A 19,369-nucleotide genomic window follows, 5' to 3' on the forward strand; every position below is an offset into this window, starting at 1 on the left:
AACCACACTTCTCTCGAGTTTCCTGTCAAAGTAAAAGCAGCAGCAAACTAAATAAGGATCATCTCACTAATGTATTACTTTTCAAAATTTCGTCTGCTTCTACCATTAAATGATGCTGACATTTTGAAGCCAGATTTACAGTGTTTTTTGAAATTTTCCTCTAATTTCATTCCGCAAACAGGTTTTTATAAAAACCATATATAGGATTGTAGTACTTGCGATTCTGAGTTATTTGATAGGAATATTGTGAATGTAGTCTGCAAAGCTTCATAGAAATCTGCATTCAAATTCGAAAATTTTGTGTGAACATTTTTTAAAAATCATATTTTTCGGCCCTAATTTTAACAATTGTTATTCGATTTCCTCGTACTTGATTGCACATTTTAGTTTTTTACGTTCCTGATCCAATAAATCATTCCTCGTGAAAATCCATCTACTAAAACGCGAGTTACGAGAAATTCCAAAGTAGAAAAATCACCTAAAATTGTTTTTGAAAATATCGCGTATTTTATCGCGTTTTCTGCGGATCGTTTCCAGTGCAATGAAAAAACTAGTGCAGCATCTTCATTTTAGGGGAAACAGAGATTTAAAAACTTCACTGAAAAGGGAGCTACATTCATTTTATCTCAAAAAATAGTGTGTGATGCTACATCCACGGTTCTTGATTGCTCGCCTTGAAATAGATATATATCGATATAGATTTTCATGGTGAACATTGAAATCGGATGCGGACAAAAATTGTATGCACTTTGCGCAAATTAGAGATATTTTATAGGTTTTTTAATGCTAGGATGCAGCCGATGCTACATCTTAGCCTCCAATGTAAATTTCGAAAAATATATATAAATTAAAAGATATGGCCTTGCTGTACATGAAAATCACATGCGGACAAAATGATTTTAATAATTACGCGATTTACACGTATTTCAAAATGCATATACATAAATTAAAATGGGTTATTTGACCTCTATTTCCATTTCAGAAGCTTTGAGATATATCCTCCTCAACCCAATTACCTTCCCTAATGGGAAAGCTTTAATATGAATGTCAATAAAGCAAAATCCGTCTATTTTATTGGGAGATTTAAGCAAAACTAAGGAAATATTTCTATAGATTTTTCCAATATTTTCTACTACATAATGCATGTGAAAAAATATGTTGTCAAATAAAAAATTCTTTTTTGACCAAAATATGTGATTATTTTGGCTGTAACATCAAAACTATAACACCAATCTGTACGATTGTAGTCTCATTTGATTTGCCGTGAAGTTTAGATCCACAACAAATTTTTATGTAATTTTATGACCACTAAATTGGCCTTAATTTTGAAAAAAGTTGACTTATATTCAATAATTTATCAATAATTTATCATTCCGCGAATTCTGTGTAACATTTTGCAGGTATTATGCAATCTACTCGCTGAAGTCACTTCGAGAGAACTTTTTTGTAACAATTGTGCATATTAAAATAATTAGCGTTTTTATAATATTTTCTTTCTTAAAAAGCGAAATAAAAGCGCCATAACTTTTGTCCGCAACAACCAAAAATTGGCTCGCGACCAGATTCGTACTGACAATTTTTTTCTTAACCTACATATCAAAAATCGTTGATGTAGCGCAAAAAAAATTATCCGTTTTTTCTGAAATGGAATATGAAATAATTGACAATATTCCTGATATACACTTTCATACGAGCAAAATGTGCCTCATCGAAATAATGGTTTTAGACCCCAAGTATGTTTGGACGAAATGTGTTTGGAGTCGACTGAACAATGTCCGTCCGTTTGTCTGTCTGGCTGGCTGGAGCGCACGATTCGGTTCAAACATGCGCCATATCGGTCTACTACTTTCGGCACCTCCCCCACAAAATTTCCAAAAAGTTCGGAAAATTTGTGGGCACGATAACTCTTGAAGGGAGTAACCGATTTGGTCCATACTTTGCACGTCGTGAAATTTCTACCAGACTTAGATAAGGTTCCAATATGGACTCGATCGGCCCACTCCTTCGGGTACCTCCCACACAAAATTTCGGATAAGTTCAGTTTAGGACCTGCTCTCGAATCGCTTTGATTTTTTTTTGCAGCAACTTGTATTCACTTGGGTGCCACCGTGGTGCAATGGTATGCACGCCCGCCTTGCACGCAGAAGGTCGGGGGTTCGATTCCTCGGCCAGGCAACATCAAACGTTTTTCAACGGTGGCAAAATACCCCTCAGTAATGTTGGCGACATTTCCTGAGTATTTCAGCCTTGAAAAACTTCTCCATAAGTGGTGTCTTAAGACACGCCGTTCGGACTCGGCGATAAACAGTAGGTCCCATATCATTGAGCTAAATATGAATCGGGGTGCACTCATTGATATGAGAGAAGTCTCCCTTGTCCCGTATGGGATGTTGTGGAACAATGTTTTTTTGTTTGTTTACTTGTATTCACTTCTCCCCATACGACGGAACAAGTTTCATCAGGGGCAAGTCCATACTTCCTGAGAGAATGGCCGGAAAGGTGCAAAAAGCCCCTATGACACCTTATGTAGTGGTTGGAGCGCCAGATAACTCTCGAACGGAATGACATGCTTTGGATCCAAATAGCATCTTTTGGGATCCACGCTCATATAAAATTCATTGCTAAAAACATGACATGCCAGATCACTTGCACCCATGATTGAATATCATCTTTGGCATTGAACATTTTGCTGGGAAACCTTGCTGACCTCTTACAAAGCAATTGGCCCCAGTGTGGAATGCGAATGTTAGCTCTACTTACCAGAGTGCCGCACTGAGGACTGCAACAGGGTGCCATCTCATGACACCAGTGTATCGTCTTCATGAGGAAGACGCAGTTTTTGCCGGTACATGATGCTGTAGTCGATGCCGTACCTCCTTGGGTGTTACCGCCTTGAGCGTGAGCAGCTCCAAGGCGAACACGAGTGATTTTAACCTAATTCAATTCTTGATACCCAACATGTCCCTTGCATGTGAGCTGGGACGACACTATACGCTGCCCACCTAAACCCCTGTCTCCCGATTTTTTGAAGGAAACAAATCCAGTTTGCAGAATTTTTGAATCATGATACAAAGGGGATTATTCTTATACGATAATTCGGCCTGAAATTTCGTATTTAGTCTTCGTTGGAGATATAAAACTTTTCACCTGAAGTTTGTTGGTATTTCCGATTTTCGGTATTTCGAAGGTTATAGCCTCAATATCCCACCAAAATTACTGAAATTTGGTTTAGTCTCCGTTGGGGGTATACAGCTTTCAACCTGAAATTTGTCGGTAGAGGTCCACGTTTTCATATAGTCTCCATGGAGCAGTACCACAGGATTTTCGGTATTATCAAACCGAAATGGGTGAAATTTTGTATTAAGTCTTCGATGAGGGTTTAAAATATTAGAGAAGAGAATTGTGGGTACAGGTCCACGTTTTGATACAGCCCCTACAGAACAGTACCTTCCGATTTTCGTTATTTAGAAAGATTGTGAACACAATATCCCACCGGAATGGCTGAAATTTGGTATGCGTTGGGGGTATAAAACTATTCACCATAATTTGTAGGTATAGGTCAACGTCTTCATATAGCCCCCATAGAATGGTATTTTGCTTTCAGCTTCATTATCAAACCGAAATGAATGAAATTTGGTATTTAGTATAGGAAACATTCCAAAACATAATTATCAGTACGGGGCCACTATTTGACATAGCCCACATATAAGGGTACGTCCTGATTTTTTGTATTTTTATCGTTGTGTCCTCTATGGCCTACCGAAATAGATGGTAGTTGGCATTTAGTCATCGGTGGGGGTCAGAAAAATTTGTAAGTAGCTGATTTCGACACTCATGAGCCATTTACCAAAAAACAAGTATAAAGGTCTGAGTATATAAGCTGCTCCGCCAGGTTGCCTTGCTTTCCTGCTTCATTTCTGACATAACGCAAAATAAAGAAATAAAGAAGGCCGAGCCATTTTCGAACTAGGTTGCCCTTTTCTTCATTATTCTTTTATTTTTGTTATGTCAGAAATTAAGCTGGAAAGCAAGGCAAGCAGGCGAGGCAGCTTATGTACCCAGGCCTTAAGTGTCTCTTTCCACTAAAGAAATAAGTATAAGTATCACTTGCCACTTGTGTACTCAATTACATTAAGTGATGTTTTCAACCCTTATCAACCAACCGATTGTCTTTTCCTCACCGAATGAGGGAGAGCAACGATCTCAAAGAAGATGTACAAGACACTTAAAAAACTTGCTAAGTGTTTAAGACACTTGTTTTTATTTTTGCATTTCTTATTCACAACATTTACATTTTTAAAATTTCAAGTGCAACAAATTATTTTATTACTTCGAATTGATGAACAACACTATTCCAATGGTTTACGGACACTTCCCCCTCATTTCATAGTCTGTTTGAACGAAGTTTCATAAAATTTTCCGTCAAACGTATAAAACCGAAATAAATAATTTCGAAACCACTTATCAAAGAGCAACCCATACAGATGCCAATTACACCGCCAATGTTTGCTGAAATTGGAGACATTAATTAATTCGATTTTATTAGAAAAATAAAATAAAAAAACGTACACAAAATTTGATACCAATTATAAAGCACATTCTTCTGGTAGCGGGTACCATAAGCTGTGGGATAATATATTTTTACCAAACTTATATCTTTGGAGGTTTTAGGAACAGAGTTGCTGAAATAAAAACGGGTAAAAAATTTAATAAGTTAAATGGAAGGATTAGATTTATATTCAAACTTACATAAATTTAATATTATCCGGAGAATCATAGTTATCCTTTAGACTACTCTTGGCCTTGTAAAAGTTGTAACGATAATATGTGCACAGAGGCAAGCACTCTGGACAACTTAACGAGTCTATAAGTTCAGCTTGTAAATGTTGATTCAAATTCTCTGCGGGCGGTTTATAGGTCTGCCAAGTAACTGAAAAAGGGGGAACAGCTAAGTACAGTACTGTAGGAACAAATTTTTCAAATATATATTGTTGGTGCAACAATATATGGTGCAATATGTATGGTGGCTGACACTAAATATATGGTTGCAACAACAATATGTATTTTCAGATTTTTGAAATACGCTATTTAGGTTTCAGAATATGATTGCTCCTACAATATATTTTCTCTGCTTGCAATTTACACCAGAATCTAAAAACTTACTTCGATATCTTTCCAAACATTCGGTATGGGCCAAAGAACATTGCACCTGTCCTGACTCACTATCATTGTTATGCTCCACACCATCTTCAAAGGCATAAAACGGTATACAATTACATAACGATACTATGCTACGAATTTTACAATTCATCAGACAACCAGCCTGACCATGGGCATCTCCTATATCTTCGTTGGGAAAATAACAGCCACGTTTTGCCACCGGATGACTTTTAGCTTCATTGGTGGTAATTTGTGACACTAATTTAAGTCGTATGTCGATGTCGTCGCCAGCATCAACCTGAACCATACCAACATGTCCAGTAGAGGAATCGGGTATTTGCTGTCTACCAAATATTTCTATCGTAAATCCTGTTAAGCTGTCATCGGCATAAAAATAATCCTTGTTGGTGGCATTTAGTAGAAGGACTAAACCCATATCGGCACCAGTGCGATTGATATAAAAATAACTCTCTTCAGTTCTAAATAGGTAGAATTTAAAGGCAGTTTAAATAAGAAGAAATATATTTTTCCCTCCTTACCTCTTATATTGGTAGTTGAAGACGCAGCAAAGACCTCTAGTGAAGGCCACCAATTGAAATTCCTCCTCACAACTAATGGCCTGGCCATCCCAATAACATTCCATTAATAAATCCTCACATTTGGGCGCCAATCTCCTTAAAACCTTGCCCACATTAAACGGCTTGCTGCCCATCCTATCGAGCAGATTTTGTAAATTTTGAGCTTCATCAAAATCAATTGAATCGGTATTAAAGAATCCGGCAAATAGTTTCAATTTATCCAGCCAATAATCGTAGAAATTCAAATCCAAAGAACCGCGGGATCTACAAAGAATTTGGGGGGTTTAATTTTACAGTGACACACAAAAGTCTTCGTACTCTAGCCATACACAATTTTCTGAAGAAGTATTTGTGTTGGCTTTACTTACATATTTTGAGCAAATTGTCTCATAGCACTTCGACTGAGCTTATTGTGACTGCAAACGGCAATTGAGGGAAAGGGTACTTCCCATATACTATGCTCTTGCGGATCAAGTGTGGTTACAGTGGGTTCGGCCAGAAATGAAGCCATTGTTGAGATGCAGACATACGTTGCAAATGACACACCCATCACAATAAACATAAACCAGAAAAGTCTGAAAGTAAAAGCAATTGATACAAATTTTGTTGTGGTGATGATTTTTTTTTTTTTAATTGCATATCCCTGCACCCAATGGACAAAATATGAACTATTGTGAGTAAAATATTCCAAACAAAATGTCTTAAAAATTAACACTTAGGAGGCTCCCCTATACGTCGATGTATCATATTTCGATGAATTTTTATTTTAAGATTAGATAATATCTTACATATAAGGTGATTCGAAAAAAAACCTCACGCCCAAAATTATTTTTATTTTTATACCCTCCACCATAATATGGAGGGTATAATTAAATTTGTCATTCCGTTTGTAACACATTGACATATTCGTCGGAGACCCTATGAAGTATATATTCAAAGATTTAAATTCATAAAGATTGGAAAACACAATTGTTAACATTTTTCAATAGATGGAGTTAAGCTCTGTTGCTACGATATGATAACAACATTCTGTTAAGTAGTTAACCATTTCAAGCGTTTTTAACCGCCAAGTTCATATTCAATGAACTGGAAACTGCTATGGAATACAATTCTGAGTCCAACTTTTTGCTTTCCTACAACTTGTATAAGCCGAATTGCTCTTTAATTTTATCATTAACATACCCCTGTTGTTGGTAAAATGTTTATATACTTTGTTTCATAAACATTAGTGCATTATGCATTATCTTTTCCAGTCTTTACAGTTCAATGTCTTTGATATATTCTTGGTCAGCATAAAATTCTAAGTCGATATAACCACATCCGTCTGTCTGTTGAAATCAAGATAGACCTTGCAATTTTTGTAATTTGATATAGAAGTTGTTAATGTTTGGTACTGAAAATTGGCTTTATCAGTGTACGTTTGATGTAGCCCCCATAGAACGGTACCTCCCGATTTTCGGTATTTTAAAGGTTTTAGCCTCATTATCACACCTAATGGCTGAGATTTAGTATAAAGTCTTCGCTGGAGGTATACAACTTTCCACGTCTTCTATGTCGGCATAGGTCCACGTCTTCACATAGCCCCCGTAGAACCGTATCTCCCGATATTCTTTATTTTAAAGGTAATGGTCTTAATATCCCACCGAAATGCCTGAAATTTGGTACTTACACTTCGCTGGGAATGTAAGTCTTTCTACTGGAATTCTGTTGGTACAGGTCTTCATATAGCCTCCATAGAACGGTTTCTCCCGATTTTCGGTATATTAAATGTTATTGCCTCAATATTCCACCGAAATTTGTGGGTATACATCTTTCCAACTGAAGTTTGTAGGTATTGGTCAACGCCTTCATATAGCTTCCACAGTTTATACAGTTGGCCATTCAGCCCAAACTAGTTAGCCCTGACTATTTAGTTTGCTGTCAAATACATAAAATACAAAGGAAATCAAATCATAATAATGAACAATCTATTATGTTTCTTGTCAAATGTTGTTAACAGAACTCTGAATGGCCAACTGTATAAACTGTGATAGCTTCCATATAACTGTACCTCCCGATTTTCGGTATTTTAAAGGTTGTGCTTTAATATCCCACTGAAATGGATGAAATTTAATATTAAGTCTTCGTTGGGGGTATAAATCTTTCCATCTGAAATATGTCGGCATAGGTCCACACCTTCATATAGCCCCCATAGAACCGTATCTCCCGATTTTCGGTATTTTGAAGGATGTGTTCCCAATATCTAATCGAAGGAAATGGATGAAATTTGCGGGTCGATTATCGATAGCAATCGTTGAGTGGAGTTGTCAGTTGTCAAAATTACTTTATGTATGGCAACCTTCAACTGAAGTTGCGAATCTCAGTTGACGAACCGGCTATTTTTCAGCAACCAGTTATTTTCAGTTGCATTGAATATTTTCGAGAAACAAGAAGTAAAATTGAAAGGAAAAAAACATTTTCTTAACAATTGTTGATTATTTGCACGATATATTAAAAATTAAAAAAAATGGAGTGCAAATCCAATGTGGACATGGGTTCCATCTTTACAGCCGTCTACACCACCAGGGAATTTCGTTTTTGAATAAAAATGATTTTTGTTTGGTCTTTTTTCCTCCTCCGGCAACTTCGAAACGATCCAATTTGTCCTTCATCAAGTGGACAACTTCCTTCAATACGTTCGACAATGTAGATAGAGCCATGCAATTGTTGTAATCATTGCCATGGGGGTATTGCTGTTGATCTGTCATCCTTTAAGGTTTCCAAAATGTTAACTACGGCATCCTTTGGCAATCGAAAATACGCCTTAAACCTAAAATAATTTACTGATTATACAGATCTACCCAACATCATCTTCAACTTACAGTATAGATGGCAATTCCAATGGATTCGACTTGTCCCTCAAATTCCTTCTAATAGATGTCATGTCCTCTACATTTTCATCAAAAAATAATTCCACCCCAGACATATCCATATAAGGTATATGCAAGAATTACAACAACTAACAAATTTACAAAAACAACATTGTTGTTATAGAAAATTAAATATCAAAGAAAATATTGAATAATAGGGTCGTTCTTAAAATTTTCTCATGAAAAACGTAAGCTGTGTTCCTTTACTTACCTGAGGTTACCATTTTTAACCTGCAAAGCGTTCCTCAACCCCGAAAAGTGTGCAAAACTGGAAGCAATTTTTAAGAGAGTGAGAGTGGGGAGAGATTGAAAATGGCTTTCTCTTCTACCACAGGCTACCAGCAAAATTTCTGCAGGTACAACTGATTTTTCGACTTTTGTTTGACGATTATTTCACAATGAAAAAGAAAATGGACGAAGAACAGAAGAACAGAAGAAAAAGTCGAACGCTGACAAAACTAAATTAAAAACTGTGAAATAAAAGACGAAAATTGATTTTTTTATATTTCTTTTTGACATTGTTGCCAGATCTTCCATTTTTCCGTTCCTTTACTTTTCTGTTAAAAATGTTCATGAGAGAGCAATTTTGACACTTTTCTCTTCTACCTCCCTTACCATTAAAAAAGTAAAGGAACAAAGCTATAAATACATTTTGAAAATCCTCTAAAATAGAACAAATTTGAATCGAAATGTAATTAAAAAGCATTCAGAACTGTCGTGGGAAAACAAGTATGTATTTCATCGTAGCAAATTTGGAAGTTTCAAATTTAATGAGTAGACCCTATTACATTTTGAAAACCAAATTTACAAAAAAAAAAAAGTAAAAATCCAGCTGATTGTCACTTCTACCTTCTATAAATATGCCTTGATTCCACTGAACCATTGCAGAACTACCAGGTAGTGGTATCACACCAGCTGATCGAATATGAAAAGTCAAATCCCTTTATAAAAAAAATTATTATAATTATTAAAATACTAATGAAAAGATCAGATCTTTTCATTAGCATTTGAACCAATGCAAAGGAAGTCGTGATAGATCCGATCTTTTCATCAGCATTTGAACCCATTCCATCGATCCAATAGAGATGAATTTTGTGTTTTTATTTATACACATTTTTCTAAAAATAAGAGACTAATTATTTACAACCAACGTTGATAAAAATCTCGTCGTTATGATAATGTCATTGTAAAGGGTTGGTGAAAATGACATGCCAAAGCATTGGTAGAAATGACATGCCAAAGCATTGGTGAAAATGACATGTCAAAGCATTGGTGTAAATGACATGCTTTGGATCCAAAAATGAACAGCATCTTTTGGGGTCCACGCTCATATAAAATGCATCGATGAAGATGCTAAAAAGATGACATGCCAGATCACTTGCACCCATGATTGAATGACATCTTTGGCATCGAACATTTTGCTGGGTATCGATTGAGTCCGTGCTTCTGTCGTAACAATCAAATATCGACTGGTTCTGATAAATCCATCATAGTCTGAACGTACTGTTATTCTGGCTTCAATGTTACAACTCGTCAGATGATTTAGCCACTTTATATTCTTTAAAAACCCGCGTTTATTGAGGTGGAGGTCGATGAAAAATATTCTTTAAAAAATCCACGTTTATTGAGGTGGAGATCGATGAAAAATATCTTTACTGAGTTGAAAATATTCGTTAAAACAAGTAAAAAGTGTCAGTCGGCTTTGCCGACAGATACATACCCTCAGCCAATGTGAAGTGAAACTTTCACCTACGGACAGATCGAATGTATTTAAGGTCTTGTGGTCCTTTTGAACTTGCCGACAAAAATCTGGATTAGGAGTTAACTGCACTAAGACACAAATGTTGAACTTTTGTGGGTGAGGTACCCTTAGAGAGGACCGATATGGGCCATTTTAGAAGTTAAACTAAATTTTGACAAAATATAAGGAGATCCAAAGTTTGGACCAAATTGGTTGCCCCATTCAAGTGATATCGTCATAGCATTTTAGGGGCCGGAAGTTGTGGACCAGTATTGCCCCATGAAAATAAGTTGGGATATAATATGACGAAGACCCAATGTTGGACCAAATCGGTAGAACAGTTCGAGAGTTATCGTGCTCTTCGACAGCCACATATGGTGACATAGGGTTTTTGTTTACACCTTTCGGGCTGTATTCCCAAGAAATATGGACATGCCCCTGAAAAAAACCTTTACCGTCGTAATGGAGGTAGCGAATGCAAATCGCTTGAATAAAAATCAAAGTGATTCGAGAGCAGGTTTTAAAGTGAACTTATTCGAAATTTTGTGTAAAAGTAAACAAATATAGTCCATATTCGAACCTGATCTATATCTGGTAGATATATTAGGATGTGAAAAGTATGGATTAAATCGGTCACTCCCTTCAAGAGTTATCGTGCGCACAATTTTTCCGAACATTTTTGAACTTTTGTGGGGGAGGTAACTGAAGGAGTGGACCGATATGGCTTATCTTCGAATTAAAATTATGTTTAGACAAAGGTCGAAGGCGAAATTGTGGACCGAATCGGCAAATCCATTCAAGAGTTATCTTGCGCTCCAACCACTACTCACGGTGCCATAGTGGCTTTTTGCATCTTTCAGGCTATTTTCTCAGGAAGTATGGACTTGCACCTGATGAAATTTGTACCGTCGTATGGAGGGCAGTGAATGCAATTTGTTGCAACAAAAGTCGAAGCGATTCGAGAGCAGGTCCTAATCTGAACTTATCCGAAATTTTGTGTGGGATGTACCCGAAGGAGTGGACCGATTGAGTCCATATTGGAACCTCATCTAAGTCTGGTAGAAATTTCACTATGTGCAAAGTATGGACCAAATCGGTTACTCCCTTCAAGAGTTATCGTGCGCACAAATTTTCCCAACATTTTCGAACATTTGTGGGAGAGGTACCGGAAGGAGTGGACCGATATAATCCATCTTCGAACTTAAACTAAGCTTGGACAAAATATTGCGAAAGCCAAATTTCGGACCAAATCGGTTCATCCATTCGAGAGTTATCGTGCGCACCAGCCAGCCAGACAGACGGACAGACAGACAGACGGCGGACATTGCTAAATCGACTTCAAATTGTCTGAAACACATTTTGTCCAAACATACTTGGGGTCTAAAACCATTATTTCGATGAGGCACATTTTGCCCGTATGAAAGTGTATATCAGGAAAAATGTATAAAATTGTCTTTTCCATTTCAAAAAAATCAAAAAAAAATTGTTGATACTACATCAATGATTTTTGGTACATAGATTAAGAAAAAAACAAGTTAAAAAGTATCAGTCGGCTTTGCCGACAGAGATATACCCTCAGCCTGTGCAAATTGAAACACTTTTTTCACAAGAAAAACTTATGTATTTAGGGGGTTTCAAAATTTTGAACCGACAAAAAATGTTGATTAGGATTAAAGTTCAAAAATTTTGCGGAAAAGGTACTTAAAGGAATGGACCGACATAGACCATGGGGGTGCCATAGGGGGTTTTTACACCCTTCGGACTGTTTTCTCAAGAAATATGGACTTGCCCCTGCAACAACTTTTACCATCGTAATTGAGGCAGCGAATGTAAGTTGCTTCAACAAAAATCAAAGTGATTCAATAGCAGGTCTTAAAGTGAACTTATCCAAAATTTTGTGTGGGAGGTACGGGATGGAGTGGATATTTGTCCACTCCATATTCCATATTCGAACCTGATCTATATCTGGTAGATATTATGAGAATGTGTAAAGTATGGACCAAATCGGTCACTCCCATCAAGAGTTATCGTGTGCACAATTTTTCCGAATATTTTTGAACTTTTGTGGGGTAGGTACCTGAAGGAGTGGACCGATATGGCTTATCTACGAACTTAAACTAAGTTTGGAAACAATATTATGGATGCCAAATTTTGGCCGGAATCGGCATTTTCGTTCGAGAATTATCTTGCGCTTCCACCCAAAAACATGCTGTCATAGGGTTTGTTTTTCAACTTTCAGGCTATTTTTCAGGAAGTATGGACTTGCCCTAAGGAAACTTGTACCTTCGTATAGGGGACAGTGAATACAAAATGTTACAACAAAAACCAAGGCGATTCGAGAGCAGGTCCTAAACTGAACTTTTCCGAAATTTTGTGTGGGTGGTACTCGAAGGAGTTTACCGATTGAGTCCATATTGGAACCTCATCTAAGTCTGGTAGAAATTTCATAATGTGCAATGTATGGACCAAATCGGTTACTCTTTTCAAGAGTTATCGTACGCACAGATTTTCCGAACATTTTCGAACTTTCCTTAAACCTGAACTAAGTTTGGACAAAATATTACGAAAGCCAAATTTTGGACCTGCTGATTCGGTCCAAAATCCGTTCGAGAGTTATGTTGCGCTCCAACCACTACACACGGTGTCATAGGGTTTTTTGTAACTTTCAGGCTATTTTCTCAGGAAGTATGGACTTGCCCCTAATGAAACTTACAGCGTCGTATAGAGGACAGCGAATACAACTTGCGTAAACAAAAATCAAAGCGATTCGAGACCAGGTCCTAAACTGAACTTTTCCGAAATTTTGTGTGTCATCTAAGTTTGGTAGAAATTGCACGATGTGCAAAGTATGGACCAAACCGGTTATTCCCTACAAGAGTTATCGTGCGCACAAGTTTTGCGACAATTTTTGAACATTTGTGGGGGAGGTACCTGAAGGATTGGACCTATATGGCCCATCTTCGAACTTAAATCGAATCTGGACAAAATATTTCGATACCGAATCGATTAATTCGTTCGAGAGTTATCGTGCGCACCAGCCTGCCAGACAGACAGACGGACGGACATTGCTAGATCTACTCAAAATTGTCTGAAACGGATATCGTACAAACATACTTGGGGTCTAAAACCTTTATTTCGATGAGGCACATTTTTGGTCGTATCAAAGTGTAAATACCCTCTTTAGCCTAAAAGCTGAGGGTATAAAAATCGACGTTTATTGAGGCCGAGGTCGATGAGAAAATATTCTTAAAAAATCCACGTTTATTGATGTAAATATTGATGAAAAAATATTCTTAAAAAAACACATTTATTGAGGTAAAGTTCGATGAAAAAATATTATTTAAAAAAGCCAAATCTCTGTAGTACCATTTAAGAGAAATAATCGGCCTATACTCTCATCAGGTAAATTATATAAAATTAATTTTAAAAGTGTATGCATATGGTGGTGTATGTCTCCTAAGCCAATATAAGATTTCACTTATTTAAAAATCTAAAAATTTAAACCTTTCACCCATCATTTGTACAACTCCCCAAAGTATTTACTCTTTAATTAACGCCAATGAACTTTAATCCCATAATTGCATTATTTCACATAAATCGACAATTGAACTCAACACCGAAAAACGTCAACTATCTGATTGATGACAATTTATTATTGCACAACATATTTCATAAATTCTTCCATGTCAATCCAACCGAACGGGTTGTCGTTGTCCATTCCATCTGAAAATACTTACATACTTACCAAGAAGCGCATTACCTACCTTTGATACTTTCGCCGTCGTATATAATACAAAAGGCCAAAACCATTGAGACTTGTTTTTTGGAAATATTCAACCAATGTCTCTTTGGCAGCTTCATAGAAAATTGAAGCTGAGCCTGAAGATGATGGCGGTGCTGGCATTTTCGTAAAGTTTATTAAACTTTTGTCACTTCGATCGATTCGTTACACGAAAAAAACAAAAACACAATAACTCAAATGCAATGTTTGTTGTTGTTGTAAAGAAAGTGCATTAGCAGAGAAACAAACTGCAAGAGTCTAATAAGTGTATCCGAAATGTCACCAAAAGCGTTGACACTGTTTTTAAGGCTACTACAGTACTATTACCACTGCGATTACTAATGCCGCCGTTAATGGTTGCTTTTCGCCTTTGAGGAATACAGGTGCAGACTGTCAACACCAACCTTGTTGGCATGAAACCTTAATTTTGGGGGATGGCGAATTTTTGGCTTGTTAAGATTCTAATCGGAGGTAATAATTGAAAAATAATTTAAGGGGCGTTTGTGAACACAAATGTTTCTTGATTTTGCTGGAAAGGGAAGATTTTTGTGCAAGAGTTGTTGTTGGGCGGGTGCCAACGTACTGCTATGGTATGCATTGCCTGGTGGTAATCAAAAAATTCACGTTTACTTGGCTAGTGATCCATGAAAAAATGTTTTTTAAAACTCCAAGTCCATGAAAAATTATTTTATAAAAATCCATGTCCATGAAAAAATATTTTATAAAAATCCACGTCCATGAAAAAATATTTTATAAAAATCCACGTCCATTTAAAAATATTTTATAAAAATCCACGTCCATGAAAAAAATATTTTATAGAAATCCACGTCCATGAATAAATATTTTATAAAAATCCACGTCCGTGAAAACATATTTTATAAAAATCTACGTCCATGAAAAAATATTTTCTAAAAATCCTCGTCCATGAAAAAATATTTTATAAAAATCAAAGTCCATGAAAAAATATTTTTTATAAAATCCACGTCCATGAAAAAAATATTTTATAAAAATCCACGTCCATAAAAAATATTTTTTTTAAAAAATCCACGTCCATAAAAAAATATTTTTTTAAAAAATCCACGTCCATAAAAAATATTTTTTTAAAAAATCCGCGTCCATAAAAAAATATTTTATAAAAATCCACGTCCATGAAAAATATTTTATAAAAATCCACGTCCATGAAAAAAATATTTTTTTAAAAAATCCCCGTCAATGAAAAATATTTTATAAAAATCCACGTTCATGAAAAAATATTTTATAAAAATCCACGTCCATGAAAAAATGTTTTATAAAAATCCACGTCCATGAAAAAATATTTTATAAAAATCCACGTCTATGAAAAAATATTTTATAAAAATCCACGTCCATGAAAAAATATTTTATAAAAATCCACGTCCATCTAAAAATATTTTATAAAAATCCAGGTCCATGAAAAAATATTTTATAAAAATCCACGTCCATCTAAAAATATTTTATAAAAATCCAGGTCCATGAAAATATATTTTATAATAATCCACGACCATGAAAATATATTTTATAAAAATCTACGTCCATGAAAAATATTTTATAAAATATCCAGGTCCATGAAAAAATATTTTATAAAAATCCACGTGCATAATATTTTTTTTAAAGCCCACGTCCATAAAAAAATATTTTTTGAAAAATCAACGTCATGAAAACATAATTTTTGAAAAATTCTCGTTTATTGAGGTGGACGCCAATTAAAAAATATTCTTTAAAAATAGAAGTTTATTGAAGTGGGCGTCTATTAAAAAAATATTGTTTAAAAAATCCACGTTTATTTGGATGGAGGTCCTTGAAAAAAATATTCTTTAAATAATACATGTTTGTTGAGGTGGAGGTCCATGACAAAATATTTCTTACCTTCCATTAAAAAATTCACAACGATCCCTAAAACAACAATAACTCAATTTTTAATATTTTATAGTTTTTTATTGTATTTCTCTTACAGAACTATAAGACACATGCTTATTCTTTTGTTTTTAGAAAATATTGTAAGTTTTTTAGTTCTTTATGTAGCATTTTTTCGTATAACAAAGTTATGAAACATAATAATGAAGATGTTTTGCTAATGACAATGTTCTTGTTTACAAAATGACAAATGGTTTGATATATGTATAAAGGATCTTCAATGTTTCCCTATTTATTTTTATTGTTCTACAATCTAGACATCACTATTTGAGTGTTTCACATTTCTTAGGACAAAAAAGGAAGAAACAAATAATAAAAAGGAAAAACAAAACATGTGTGTGAATTGAAACAGTGTTTAATGGAATGTTTAAAAATACGTATAAAACATATGCAATTGTTGTAAAACATGTACATACATACATTACACATAAGGACTAATTAATTTTAAAATAGCAAAAAAATAAATACAAAAATATAAAACGATGAAAAATACAATAAATACATTAGGTTAAGATTTGATTTATGGAGACTTTTTTCACTTTGATGTAATAGACATTAACGAGATAAAGTATCGTTTATTTTAAAGAAAGAAGAAAGCAAATAGTGGTCATATGTAACTGAGGCGTGGAAGTAGTTTTTGTTTAAAACAAATATTTAACACAAAAAATAAAACAGGAGGACACTATTGAGATTAAAACATCTTATATATTTTAACATATTTTATATGTATGCCGATTCATGATTTTGTGGTTTTAAATTTGTTGATATTTTTTCTAATTCTACTTAAATAGTAAAATTGTTAAAAGATTTCTCACTAATACTTTTTTGCTTTTCGTTTCTTTATTGTTGTTGTTAATTTATAAAAGATGAACTTTCAAGTGTTTTGTTAATTAAAGAAGGAGCGTCTGCTATTTGTTAGGAAAATAATCCTAGTCTATTACGTTAGTTACATGATCACACATAAAAATTTAAGATTAAGGGAATGTTGTTGTGTATAATTTTATGGGAAACATTTAAGTTTGTTTTTTACTACAAAAACAATAAGAATTCTTACTGAGGGCACCACAATTGTATCTTTGGATGACGGTTTGGCTGCTAAGGTTTATAATTGAAATGATGAGCCCAAGAATTTGTGTATAAAGCTACATAGACCTACATTTTTGTTTGGTTACAAGGCCAACAAATATTTTCTCGTCGGAGATTGTTTGACCTCAGGGTTGTTAATACAAAATTGAATTGACTTTCCGGGACTTAGGGTTTCTTATGTCCCGAGAAAAATATGAAGTCCCGAGAAAAATAATTGATTGTATTAGACATCACATCGACATGCGGTGAAATTTTAAAACGATCCATGATTAAGTCTTAAGCTGTTGTACCAGAAGTAAACTACAACACGGAATATACGAATATAAGATTTCGAACATTTGTTGATTAATTTAGAAGTTATAGGAGCGCTATGGTTATTTTTAAATTGGAATCTAGTAAGCCTCCGGACACTACGCGAAAAAATATCTTTCCATAAAATAGTTCACAATCCCTCCTATGAAAACTTTGGCTTTCAACACCCTCTCTCACCAACAAACTGACAATTGCCGCAAGGAAAATGGCCTAATGTAATTATGGACTAAGTAGGTGATTCTAGGATTTTTTTTATATCGGGGAATAAACACGTCCTGAAATATAGAAAATTTTGAGCGTTTGTAAAGGAGGTAGATCTAAATATGGACAGATACCACATATACTCAAAGTATAGACCTTTTGTGAGAGAAGTAAAAGGGTCAAATATTTTATGCCACAAAAATATCATAAATTTATTAGAGAGAAACACAACTATGGTTGGAGACCACAGGGGTTCTCGGGAAGTATTAGTAAGAGCCTAAAGAGCTTTGTGCGGTAAAGGTCAAAATACAGAGTTTTTATGACTAACGATTTTGGTTAGAAGCTATGGAAATTTGGAATCTATCTTGGTCAGTATTAACCCCTTGTAATCGCTAACGCTAACGCCAGTGCCTGGAGTGGACCAATATAGACCAAAGGGCATTATGTGAATTGGACTGGAATAAAAAAATATTACGAAAATTCGCACCACAAAATGAAAATTTGTCGAACGGGCCAACAATATATCGCGTCTAAAACATCTGAATCTTCTAGTTCCAACCATCTAGGATAATATTCGTGAGTCCGGATTTTACACCAAACACAGTCAAATTGTGCAGGGACACAATGTCCACATAAATAATTATATTTAAAACTCTCTCAACGTTGACCAATAAAACCCTCGACAACTTAATCAAGAGACTCTCAAATCTGAATCATAATCTCGAAACCGATTCGCGATCGCAAAATGATTCTGTATGACTTACGAAATTTCTGGTTGGTATTCATAAGGTCTACGCCAAACCCCATATGTCTACTTCGAAAAGGCGGGTCGTAGATAACACGGGACAAACAATATGACGAAGATTTTTGATCACTCATCCATAGTGTAATTGTTAGCAAAATTGCAGCAACAAATCAACTGCCTGCCCTTGGCCGAAATTTGAGACTTTCTGTTATGGAAAGATGCCAAACATTGCTACGAATTAAGATTTCTTTGACTAGTTTTTACACTCAAAGTAGAACCTCATATGGGGTTTAAGGCTTTCTTCTGAACTTTGAGGGTATAATTTTTCGGGACATGGGCTATATACTTGAACTTCTCTATAACGAACTTCCCTGTAACAATTACTTCTCCATATCGAAGTTGTTTTTAGGGTACAAGTGGGAATTTCAAACAAAATAATATCTCTTTAACGAATTTTCTATATAACGTAATAATTTTCTGTCCCCAACCACGTTATAGAGAAGTTCTACTGTAAATCGGAATCAGAACAAAAAGGGCTACATACATACATATGTTTCCACAACATCCCCGAAGGGACAAGGGAGACTTCCCTCATATCAATGAGTGCACGCCGATTCATACTGGCTCAATAATATGGGACCTTTTACTTTTTATTGCCGAGTCCGAACGGCGTGTCTTACGACACCACTTGTAGAGAAGTTTTTCATGGCTTAAATACTAAGGAAATGTCGCCAGCATTACTAAGGGGAATTTTGCCACCGTTGAAAAGTGTTTTGATGATGCTTGGCCTGCGATTCAAACCGCAGACCTTCTGAGTGCAAGGCGGACGTGCTAACCATTGCACCACGGTGGTCCCCACAAAAAGGGCTACGTTTGACAAAAATATTGACATCTCACGTAAGGAGCCGCTGATGAGAAGATAAG

At 35.3% G+C, this 19,369-nt stretch overlaps 1 protein-coding gene across 1 annotated transcript; it reads right to left on the minus strand.

Annotated features, from left to right (window-relative positions):
* Window positions 1–4,360: 4,360 nt before the first annotated feature.
* On the minus strand, window positions 4,361–14,425 carry ppk27 (pickpocket 27). The gene is made up of 7 exons (XM_073973512.1): window positions 14,153–14,425; window positions 6,107–6,313; window positions 5,700–6,002; window positions 5,164–5,639; window positions 4,750–4,930; window positions 4,570–4,682; window positions 4,361–4,509 (listed from the first exon to the last, which is right to left on the minus strand). The coding sequence occupies exons 1-7, from the start codon at window positions 14,290–14,292 to the stop codon at window positions 4,385–4,387; spliced, it is 1,545 nt and encodes a 514-aa protein (XP_073829613.1). The 5' UTR covers window positions 14,293–14,425; the 3' UTR covers window positions 4,361–4,384.
* Window positions 14,426–19,369: the final 4,944 nt, after the last annotated feature.

This window comes from Musca autumnalis, unplaced genomic scaffold (assembly GCF_047663935.1).
Source record: "Musca autumnalis isolate F117 unplaced genomic scaffold, ASM4766393v1 scaffold_3, whole genome shotgun sequence".
In the NCBI taxonomy this organism is placed as follows: Eukaryota; Metazoa; Arthropoda; class Insecta; order Diptera; family Muscidae; genus Musca; species Musca autumnalis.

Excerpts from the sequence above, each read along its gene's own strand:
- ppk27 (XM_073973512.1), bottom strand. The coding sequence starts at position 14,292 with ATGCCAGCACCGCCATCATCTTCAGGCTCAGCTTCAATTTTCTATGAA. Across the intron at positions 5,640-5,699 it reads TTCAACTACCAATATAAGAG|AACTGAAGAGAGTTATTTTT; the intron begins GTAAGGAGGGAA and ends CTACCTATTTAG. Across the intron at positions 4,683-4,749 it reads CCGGATAATATTAAATTTAT|CAACTCTGTTCCTAAAACCT; the intron begins GTAAGTTTGAAT and ends TTTTTATTTCAG.